This window comes from Rhinoraja longicauda, unplaced genomic scaffold (assembly GCF_053455715.1).
Source record: "Rhinoraja longicauda isolate Sanriku21f unplaced genomic scaffold, sRhiLon1.1 Scf000161, whole genome shotgun sequence".
Lineage (NCBI taxonomy): Eukaryota > Metazoa > Chordata > Chondrichthyes > Rajiformes > Arhynchobatidae > Rhinoraja > Rhinoraja longicauda.
Genome location: NW_027601379.1, coordinates 37,243 through 49,115, shown reverse-complemented (window position 1 = coordinate 49,115; position 11,873 = coordinate 37,243). Strand labels below are relative to the sequence as shown.

The following is an 11,873-nucleotide window of genomic DNA, read 5'->3' as shown; positions in this document are numbered from 1 at the left end:
TTTTAATGTATTTTGTGTTTTATAACTCTTGGTAGATCAATTTCCCTCCTGGGATAAATAAAGCTCTATCGTATCGTACTAACTCCTGCATGTACTTCCAAACTATTTTGGTTCAATTGCAAACCCCTACTTCTTCGGTAATCAATGTACAAATGCAAGAGTGTATTCAATTTTGGGAGTCCCACAAACACTGTCAGTACATCAAAGCCAGCTTACCCAAAAGAGCTGAAAGCGCAAAGGCAGTAATCCATAACTCTTGAGCAATATCTTTAACACCGTCGGAAATATATTCTTGTTCCCAAAAGCAACGTTTAAAATAATTCCCCAATTGTTCCAATCTATAGTCCAAAATGGCAACTTTAAATCCCGAATATACTGTATATACATGTTTTAGTGTTGTTTATTATCATCACATGTGTTAAAGTTCGAATTCTACTAGACAGACACCAATACCATAAAGTGGTAAAATATCAGTCTTTATCACGCCAGCGGGAGTGGGAGAGCTGCAACTAGTATGCTTGCATATTACAGCCACTCGAAGACCCCACTCACCCACAGAGTGTTTGAGCAGCATTTTTATACACCGAATACAATAGTTTTTTAGAAGTGATAACAGAACTAGACACCCCACCCAGTTGGTCTTGCAAGAGGATAGGAGTTCAATGAATCATCACCCACTATCAGTGGCCATTGTCCGAGGTCATTAATTCAGTCTATTAACATAAACACATCTTCCTGGTGCTCAACTTTATGGTGATTGTAAAGGGGCTCATTCTACTCTGTGCTCTTCCTTTGTATCCGTTTCCTGTCCTTTGTAGTTTAGTTTAATTTAGTTTAGAGTTACAGCGCGGAAACAGGCGCTTTGGCCCACCGGGTCAGCGCTGACCAGCGATCGCCGCACACTAACACTATCGTACACACACTAGGAAGAATGTACAATTTTACCAAGTCAATTAACCTGCAAACCTGTAAGTGTTTGGCGTGTGGGAGGCAACCGGAGCACGGGGAGATAACCCACGCAGGTCTTGGGGAGAACGTACAAACTCCGTACACACAGCACCCATAGTGAGGATCGAACCTGGATCTTTGGATTGTAAGGTAGTAACACTACTGCTGTGCCACTGTGATGCCCTTAACCTTGTGTCTTACCTCACTGTACCAGCACCTGTCTTACACATCCCATCGTGAGAGTAAGTGATATTTTGGTACCTTACTGTGTTAGTACTTATTGTCTTACATATTGCATCGCAACTGTCTCTGACGCCTTAAGCTGCATTTGTACACAATGTCTTAACTCTTCACCCATCTTGCCCAGCAAAGTCACCACGTTTACTTTTTCCTCCACTTTGTTCTTTTGGTGACACAACTTCCGGTCGCCTGACAACAATATAGGATCTACTCTATGGCTGGTAAAATTGAACCCACTTACCCGATTAGGAGCCACATTGTTGACGATTGTCCTGTGTCAGACCTTGTTGGCAGCGCAAAATGTTGGAGAGAATTTTATGTTTAACCTGTACCCTGAATCTGGCATTCACATAGGGTGTAGCTGTGCTCTTAATTACGGCTCAGTTAGGAACAGACACAAAGAACATCTCGTGGAGCTGTGGTGCATTTCTCAAAGAAGTCGGTTTATGCAAGGGTTTAACAGTGTGCACGGGCAAACACTCTGAGAGAACACAGTGTTTCAAAGCTACACATCACCAACTGCATTTTTTATATGCACGCGACATGACAGTTTAGTTTAGAGATACAGCGTGGAAACAGGAGGAGATATGACTTTTTTTGCCTTCCATCACAGAGGAGGTGCCTGGAGGAGTCACTGTGATGGTTGTTTACGTTAAACTTATGTAATTGTGTGCTTTGTGTTCTTTACTGTCATGACTGTACGTCAGCGACATTTCATTCAAATTTATTTTGAATGACAATAAATGTTTCAATTCAATTCAATTCGTATGTTGGCCTCTCCATCATGCAAGACCTTAGGTCAAAAATATTGCAAACAACTCATCTTCTTTGTAATTTGCATAATTTACTACGTCAAATTTCCCCCTCTTGGTAGACACAAAATACTGGAGTAACTCTGCTGGACAGGCAGCATCTCTGGATAGAAGCAATGGGGATGCAAAATATCACCCACTCCTTCTATCCAGAGATGCTGCCTGTACAGCTGTTACTCCAGCATTTTGTGTCTATCTTCAGTTTTAACTAGCATCTGCAGTTACTTCCGACACCATCCCCCTCTTGGTACTTGGCCACATCTAAGGAAGCCATATAAATAACTAATCTAATATATATCTGGAACTCAGCTTGTTATATTTTATTCCGCTTTCTGTTTCAGGTCACTGGTGTTTCCTGAGTGTCCGCTCCCAGTTCAACAATGAGCGAGATCTTGCAACTGGCCACTCTGGGCCGTCCTTTCCAATTGGGAATGCTGTACGACTGCCGATCGGACACTCTGATCCCAGGTACTGCAATGTCATCACACAAATCAGTTTGGTCAATGCGGTGCCATACGTTCAGGTTGCCAATCTTACCATGGTGACTTTGACTCTGTGAGTTTCAGTGCAGTTTCCCGATGGGATAAGGATGGTTTGCAAATTAAGTTGCTGAACCCTGGTAAGGCTGATTTACAATATCATTGCCAGATGTTGCATTTTGGGAAGTCAAACGAGGACTGGACCTCAGAGCGCCATGAGGAACATGGTAGAGCAGATGGATCCAGCAGTACAGGTACATATTTCCCTGAAAGTAGCATTACACATAGATAAGGGGGCAAAGGATGCTGTTGGTACATTGGATTTCACCAGTCAGGTTACTGAAAACAGAACATTGGACACAAAATGTTAGAGTAATTCAGCAGGTCAGCCAACATCTATAGAGAAAAGGAGTAGGTGCTCATTTTCTCCGGAGATGCTGTCTGACCCGCTGAGTTACTCCCAACTTTTTTTGTGTCTATCTTCTGTTTAAACCAGCATCCGCAATTCCTTCAGACACATAGAATTGTGTCTGTTATGTTGCAATTGTACAAAACATTCGTGAGGCCACATTTGGAGTACTCTGAAGGAGAACTGGTCACTGTTCGAGGAAGCATGTCATTGAGCTGGAAAGAAGCAGAGATTTACGAGATGTTGCTAGAACCTGAAGGCTTTGGCTATTGGACAGGCTAGGACTTTATTCCTTGGAGCGCAGGACACAGAAGGGTGGTCATACAGATGTGTTTAAAATCATCAGGGGAATAGATAAATTGGACGCTCAGAGACATTTCCCCAGGGTAGGGAAATCAAGAACCAGAGGACTTTGGTTTAAGGTGAGAGGAGCCTGATTTAATTCGAAGCTATGGGACAATGTTTACACCCGGAGGGTGATGGGTATATGGAATGTGCTGCCAGGGGAGGTAGTTGAGGCAGGTACTCTTACAGCATTTTAAACACACTTGGACAAGTCCATGGATAGGAAAGATTTTGAGGAAGATAGACACAAAATGCTGGAGTTACTCAGCGGGACAGGCAGCATCTCCAGAGAGAAGCCATTCCTTCTCTCCAGAGATGCTGCCTGTCCCTCTGAGTTACTCCAGCATTTTGTGTTTATCTTCGATTTAAACCAGCATCTGCAGTTCTTTCCTTCACAAGGTTATGAGAAAATGGGCTAGCTTAGATAGGGCATGTTGGTCAATATGGACAATTTTGCTCTATGATTATTAGACAGAATCTGGTAAAAAGTACACTGGGATCACCTACTTGCAAGTTACTCCACATCTGGTTAGTGGGAGTCAATCAGGGCCAATGTGTTCCCATGGCAGGTAAAGGTAAGGACAGCAATTCAAAAGTACCCCAGTTATTAAGGCGTAATGGAGGTTGGATATAAGAAAGCATATGATAGGAATGGAAAAGCATTGCACATAGATAGGGGGGCAAAGAATCTGTTGGTACATTGGATTTCAGCAGTCAGATTACTGAGAATAGAACATTGGACACAAAATGTTAGACCAGCTTAGATAGTGAGGGAGGATTTCCCTCTGGATTGTCCAAAGTGTCGTGGGGGGACAAACTTGAAAAAGTGATTTGTGTAGGGAGGGTGTCTAGGTTAAGGAAAATCACAAGCAGATTAGGTTATATTAAGGGCGGGAGGGTAACCAGACAACCAATAAGGCCCAGAAGGCTGTGAACCATTGCAGCAGGGTCTTGATTAGTTGGCCAGGCGGGCTGAGAATTTAATACAGAAAAATACGAGGTGTTGCATTTTGGAAAGTCTAACATGGATAGGACCGAAACAGTGTATGGTTGGACTCTGGGGAGTGTTGTAGTGTAGAGTGGTCTGGGAGTGCAGGTGCATGGTTCCTTGAAGGTGGAGTTGCAGGTAGTCAAAAAGGCTTTTGGCACATTGGCCTTCAGCAGTCAGAGGATTGAGGTTAGAAGTTGGGAGGTCATGTTGCAGTTATATGTGATGTTGGTGAGATCACATTTAGAGTATTGTGTTCAGTTCTGGGCACCATGTTATAGGAAATATGTTGTCAAGCTGGAAAGTGTACAAAGAAGATTTACAGGGATTTGCCAGAACTCAAAAGTCTGAGCTATAGGGAGAGGTTGAGTAGGCTGGGATTCCATTACTTGGAGGGCAGGATTACTTGGAGATGCAGAAAAGACCTTATAGAAGTGTATAAAATCATGAGAGGAATCGATCGGGTAGATGCACAGGGTATCTTGCCCAGAGTAGGTGAATTGAGGATCAGGGGACAAAGGATTAAGGTTAAAGGGAAAAGATTCAATAGGAATCTGAGGTATAACGTTTTCACACAAAGGTTGGTGGGTGTGTGGAATGAGCTGCCAGAGGAGGTAGTTGAGGCAGGGACTATTGCAATATTTAATAAAGTTTGAGAGGAACATGGATAATACTGGTTTGGCAGGAATATGGCCAAACACAGGTTGATCGGACTAGTGTACCTGAGACATGTTGGCCAGTGTGGGGAAATTGGGCCAAAGGGCCTGTTTCCAAGCTGTATGAATCTATGACTATGACTCCAAATTGAAAACTGTTCAAGGAGTTAGAACAAGTCGGGGGTTCTGAAATTAATTGCTCTTATCCGTATTTAACAAAGAGAAGCACATGGCAGAGAAGTCAATTATTCTGATAGTAACATTCTAGGACTTTATTATGAGAAAGGATGTCTCACTGTCACAAAAGTGAATAATAATGGCCAGTTGATGTATCTGAGAGGCAGTGGGAGATCAGGGAGGAGGCAATTTGGTCCCAGACTGTGGTCACAGGTAAGGTGCCATCCTCAGCATACCAGCCAGCATCTGCAAGAGAGAAGCCGTTAATGTTCCAGGTCAGAGATTACTCATCAGATCTGCGACAGGGCGAAAACAATCTAGATGCAGAAAAGACATGGCATGGTGACATAGCCATAGAGCTACTGCCTTACAGCACCAGCGACCTGGGTTCCATCCTGTCTACGGGTGCTGTCTGTACGGGGTATGTACGTTCTCCCGTGACCTGCGTAGGGTTTCTCCGAGATCTTCAGATTCCTTTCGCACTCCAAAGACGTAGAGGTTTGTAGGATAATTGGCTTGGTGTAATGTGAATATTGTACCGGGTGTGTGCAGTTTGGTAGTGTTAATATGCGGGGATCGCTGGTCGATGCGGACACGCTGTTTCTGTGTTGTATCTCTAAACTAATCTAAAGGTTTGAGAGGGATTGAAATGACAAAGAGAATATCTCTGATAGAGTCATAGTCATAATGTGGAAACAGGCCCTTCGGTCCAACTTGCCCACACCGGCCAACATGACCCAGCTACACTAGTCCCACTTGCCTGCGTTTGGTCCATATCCCTTCAAACTTGTTCTATCCGTGTACCTGTCTAACTGTTTCTTAAACGTTGGGGTAGCCCCAGCCTCGTCTACCCCCTCTGGCTGCTTGTTCCATATACCCACCACTCTTTGTGTGAAAAAGTTACCCCTTAGTTTCCAATTAAATCTTTTCCTCCTCACCTTGAACCTATGGTCCCCTGGTCCTTGATTCCCCCACTCCAGGCAAGAGATTCTGTGTATCTGATAGGGTTGGGACAAAGAATATATGTGGGATATACTAGAGGACAGAGGATCTAGGGGGATAGAGGAACTGAAAGAAATTTGCATTAGGCGAGAAATAGTATTGGGTGGACTGATGGGACTGAAGGTTGATAAATCCCCAGGACCTGAAGGTCTGCATCCCAGGGTACTCAGGGAGGTGGCTCGAGAAATAGTGGATGCATTGGTGATCATTTTCCAATGTTCAATAGATTCAGGATCAGTTCCTGTGGATTGGAGGATAGCTAATGTTATCCCACTTTTCAAGAAAGGAGCAAGAGAGAAAACAGGGAATTACAGACCAGTTAGCCTAACATCGGTGGTGGGTAAGATGCAGGAGTCAATTAACATGGATTTATGAAAGGGAAATTATGCTTGACTAATCTTCTGGAATTTTGTGAGGATATGACGTAAAATGGATGAAGGGGAGCCAGTGGATGTCATGTATCTAGACTTTCAGAAAACCTTTGATAAGGTCCCACATGGGAGAATGGTGATCAAAATTAGAGCACATGGTATTGGGGGTAGAGTGTTGACATGGATAGAGAATTGGTTGGCAGACAGGAAGCAAAGAGTAGGAGTAAACAGGTCCTTTTCAAAATAGCAGGCAGTGGCGAGCGGAGTGCCGCAAGGCTCGGTGTTGGGGCCGCAACTATTTACCATGTATATTAATGATTTGGATGAAGGAATTAGAAGTAACACCAGCAAGTTTGCAGACGACACAAAGCTTGGTGGCAGTGTGAACTCCGAAGAGGATGTTAGGAGGTTGCAGAGTGACCTGGACAGGTTGAGTGAGTGGGCAGATGCATGGCAGATGCAGTGTAATGTAGATAAATGTGAGGTTATCCACTTTGGCAGCAAACACAAGGAGGCTCATTATTATCTCAATGGAGTCAGGTTAGGTCAGGGGGAAGTGCAGCGAGACCTGGGTATCCTTGTACACCAGTCACTGAATGTTGGCGTGCAGGTACAGCAGGCAGTGAAGAAAGCTAATGGCATGTTGGCCTTCATAACAAGAGGATTTCAGTATAGGAGTAAAGAGGTTCTTCTGCAGTTGTATAGGGTCCTGGTAAGGCCCATGTGGAGTATTGTGTACAGTTTTGGTCTCCTAATTTGAGGTAGGACATCCTTGTTATTGAGGCAGTGCAGCGTAGGTTCACGAGATTGATCCCTGGGTTGGCGGGACTGTCATATGAGGAAAGATTGAAAAGACTAGGCTTGTATTCACTGGAGTTTATAACGATGAGAGGGGATCTTATAGAGACATATAAAATTATAAAAGGGCTGGACAAGCTAGATGCAGGAAAAATGTTCCCCTGTTGGGGGAGTCCAGAACCAGGGGCCACAGTCTTAGAATAAAGGGGAGGCCATTTAAAACTGAGGTGAGAAGGAACTTTTTCACCCAGACATTTGTGAATTTGCGGAATTCTCTGCCACAGAGGGCGGTGGAGGCCAAATCACTGGATGAATTTAAGAGAGAGTTAGATAGCTTTGGGGGCTAGTGGAATCAATGGATATGGGGATAAGTTGGGCACAGGTCACTGATTGTGGATGATCAGCCATGATCACAATGAATGCCCTCCTCCTGCACCTATTTTCTATGTTTCTGTTTCTAACCACAAAACACAGAGAATGAATCTACTGAATAAACATTGTTTTCTTTGATTAATTTCTACTGGTTGATCCAATTTTACAGTTTTGATCGCTGTTTTATTCTATAGGTGTCACCTTGTGGGACTTACAGACACTGCAGAGCAACCTTGATGGTCATGATAAGCCCAGCACCGAGTTTCACATCATTGCATCAGACTCCATGGAGAGGAAAGCCGCTGCCCTCAATGTGTCAGGGTCACTGAAGGTGAGTCTCCTGGGTGGGTTAGTGGAGGTGAAAGGGTCGGCAAAATATCTCAGTGACACAAAGGAATCTAAGCAACAAGCACGAGTTACCCTTCAGTACAAAACAACAACCAGGTTTGAGCAACTGACGATGAATCACTTAGGGAGACAGAATATTACCTACCCGGGTGTGTTTGATGAGGGCTCAGCCACCCATGTCATTATAGCAGTGCTCTATGGGGCCCAGGCCTTCTTTGTGTTTGACCAAATGGCTTCATCAGCAGAGAACACACAGGATATTCAGGGTAACATGGAGGCAATGATTAAACATCTCCCTCAGATTGCGATTCAGCTCGAAGCCACCGTAAAAATGACAAAAGAACAAAAGTCTCATTCTGAGAAATTTAGCTGCACCTTTTATGGGGATTTCTCACTGAAGAACAATCCCACCACCTTCAAAGATGCCATCAATATCTACAGAACACTCCCAACCCTCCTCGGCCCAGGTGGAGAGCATTCAGTGCCCATCACTGTCTGGCTCTATCCTCTCAATAAACTCGACTCAAAAGCTGCCCAGCTGGTGAGGGAGATCAGCGTGGGACTGGTCAATCGCTGTCAGAGTGTCCTGGAACAGCTCAGTGAGGCCGTGATGAGGTGCAATGACTTGATGAAAGAAAGTGTCGCCGTTCAGTTTCCTGAGATCAGGAATAGGATACTGCACTTTCGAGAAATGTGTCTGGAGTACACACTAGTTTTCCAGGGGAATTTGGCGAGGGTTCTGCCATCCATTCGGAGCGGCAGGGTGGAGGAAGGATTACTGGTGAATATACTGAAGAACAGGGAACAGTCACCATTCAAACACCAGGCACTGACCACGTGGCTGGATGACAAGGAACGGGAGATGAAGGTAGTGAGACGTTACCTCAGCGGATTTAAAGATGTACCAATTGTGAAATCAATGGGCGAGTTGGATGACAAGTTGATGGATCTAGCAACAGATTATGTTGTCTGCTTCACATTTACAACATTACATCGGGAGGACTTCTACCTGTCAGAGGCAAAAAACCACCTCCAATCTCTCACAGCTCAGAACATGCAGGTACCCAATCCTGCTGACAGAGCCTGTGCAACAGGACACAGCGAGCACTGGTTTAATTCACGGTCTGTCTCGCAGAAAATGAACGAGCTATTCCGATCATTCCTGGATTTTGCCACAGCCAATAGTGCAGATGAGAAAGTAAAATTCCTTGTTAGTTCTGTGCAGAATGACAGCAAAGTGGGAGCATCCATTTACCTGTATGAGCGAGGGTTTCTGGAGAACCAGTGCTTTGAACCCCCGTCACAGCTAGAGATACCGACGGTTAGTGGAACAACTCATGACAGTGTGACGCTGCAGTTACAGCCACCAAGATGTGGTGCCGGTAAGGTTGTGGGCTACAAGGTAGAATACCAAGTTAGCCAGCAGGAGGAATGGACAATTCTGGACACACCTGATCAATGCCACTCCTTCACAATACCTGGGTTACAGCCACACCAGGAGTATCACATTCGATACAGAGCAGTGACCAAGGTAGGGGTCAGCAAGGCTAGTGAGAGCTACAAGAGCTTCACCCGGCCGGCAAGCCCACCTGGTAATCCGGTCTTCCAGGATTGTTCACCCAATCCAACACTGCACTGGGACAGACCAAGTCAGATTGGAGCTGATGTTAATATAATTCGATACAGCATTGAATATAGAGAAGAACCGTTAGCTAATTTCAACAAGAAAGGTGGATCATGGGAGGAAGTTAAGACAACAGACACACAATGCTCCTATCGTTTAGAGGGACTGAAACCCACGACTGTCTACCGAGTCCGGGTGTCTGCTGAGTGCAGAAAAACAGGATCTAGTGCAGCAAGTGAGGAGGTTTCAATAAAAATAGAAACCACATCAGTCAGAATAGCCCAGAAACTTCTCAACGACACTCAATTAATATCCAAAGGAAACCCTTCCATTTACAAGCTCAAACTACAGAAGGAGGTAGCTGATAAATCCAAACAGCTTATGAAATGCTCCGTTGGAAAACCCACCACAAAACACACAATGAAGACAATTATGGTTCTGGGAGCAACTGGGTCAGGAAAGACATCCCTCATCAATGGAATGATCAATTATATCTTGGGCGTGGAATGGGGAGACAACTTCAGATACAAGTTAATACGGGAAGAGACAGGAAAATCCCAGGCTGAGAGTCAGACATCCTCCATCACTGCCTACCAGCTCCATCATCAGGTAGGATTTAACATCGATTACTCTCTGACCATCATTGACACGCCAGGATTCGGAGACACCAGGGGCATCAGCCGGGATCAACAGATCACTGAGCAAATCCGTGAGTTCTTCACTTCCCCACAGGGTGTTGATCAGATCGACGCCGTGTGCTTTGTTACTCAAGCCTCCCTGCCTCGCCTGACTCACACACAGAAATATGTCTTTGATTCAATTCTTTCTATTTTTGGCAAAGATATTGCAGAGAACATTCAGATCCTGGTGACGTTTGCAGACGGACAGCTTCCCCCCGTTCTGGATGCCCTGAAATTAGCTGATATACCGTGTCTCAAAGACAAAACGGGTCTGCCAGTACACTTCAAGTTTAACAATTCAGCCATTTTTGCCCAGCGTCCAACCTCTGGAAACTGTGGCAACGAGTGCAGATCCAATGACAGCGGAGTAGGGGGAGAGAACGATGATAACTTTGATGCAATGTTTTGGAAGATGGGAGCAAACAGTATGAAGACATTCTTCATAGCTCTGAACACAATGGAAACCAGAAGTTTGAGTTTAACGAGAGAGGTTCTGAAGGAACGTAAGCAGTTAGAAGTTGCAGTGGTGGGTTTGCAGATTCAGATCCGAATTGGTCTCGCCAAACTGGAAGAACTCAGGAAAACGCAACAAGCTCTGAACCAACACCAGACCGAGCAGGATGCAAATAAAGATTTTGAATATGTGATTGATGTTACAATTCCAGTAAAGATAGATATCAGCAGGACTGGTACTTATATAACCAACTGTCAGAAATGTTTCTTTACCTGCCATTATCCCTGCGCCATTCCTAACGACAATCGTAAACGTTGTTGTTCTATAATGGACCGAAAAGGGAACTGTACGGTCTGCCCGGACAAGTGCATCTGGAAAGTTCACTTCAACCAAAAGTACAAGTTTGATTATGTTACGAAAAAGGAGAAGAAGGCATACAGTGTGCTGAAAGAAAAGTACGAGAAGGCCTATGGTGCGAAGATGTCCCAGCAGAATATTATGGAAACACTTAAGCATGAGTTTGATGAGGTTGAGAACACAGTTCTGGCGCTGATTGAACAATTATCGGGCAGCATTAGACGTCTTGAAGAAATAGCTCTGAGGCCAAACCCATTATCCACCCCAGTTTACATTGACCTCATGATTCAGTCTGAGAAAGAAGAGGCGAAGCCTGGGTTCATGGAGCGAATTGAGAGACTGAGTGAAGTAAAGGATCGGGCAGAGTTAATACAAAAGGTAGCAAATAATGAGGGAGGTCCAATGGTTGGGAAAAGTGCTGGAAAAAAGCCAGAAGTAATATTTTCTAATGTGAAACATTGGTTCACTCCCAATGTAGAAGATAAACATGCCAACTGTTCCCAATAGAGGGTGCAAATTTTCACTCAGCCCATAAACAATCCATTGTTCTAATTCCCCTTCCTTCTCCTGCTTCACCTTCCCACAGCCTCTCACACCACACCTTGCTTCCTCAATGCTGCCCCACCCTCACCCGCTAGCTGCCACCCCCCTGGTCCGTGGCTTGTCACTACCAGGCGCTACTTGGAGTGGCTTCTCATCCAAGTACCACGTCAGTACTTCAGTAGAGCCTGAAGAATCTATCCACAACCCTTCCCGTTCCACGTCCCTGCGCGGAAAGCTCACCTAAATCACAGCGCCCATTTCTTCACGAGA

The 11,873-nt window shown here is 44.8% G+C and overlaps 1 protein-coding gene across 1 annotated transcript; it reads left to right on the top strand.

The window, feature by feature from the left end:
• Positions 1-2,380: 2,380 nt before the first annotated feature.
• LOC144590218 (uncharacterized) lies at positions 2,381-11,567 on the top strand. The gene is made up of 3 exons (XM_078395001.1): positions 2,381-2,468; positions 7,792-10,566; positions 10,621-11,567. The coding sequence occupies exons 1-3, from the start codon at positions 2,381-2,383 to the stop codon at positions 11,565-11,567; spliced, it is 3,810 nt and encodes a 1,269-aa protein (XP_078251127.1).
• Positions 11,568-11,873: the final 306 nt, after the last annotated feature.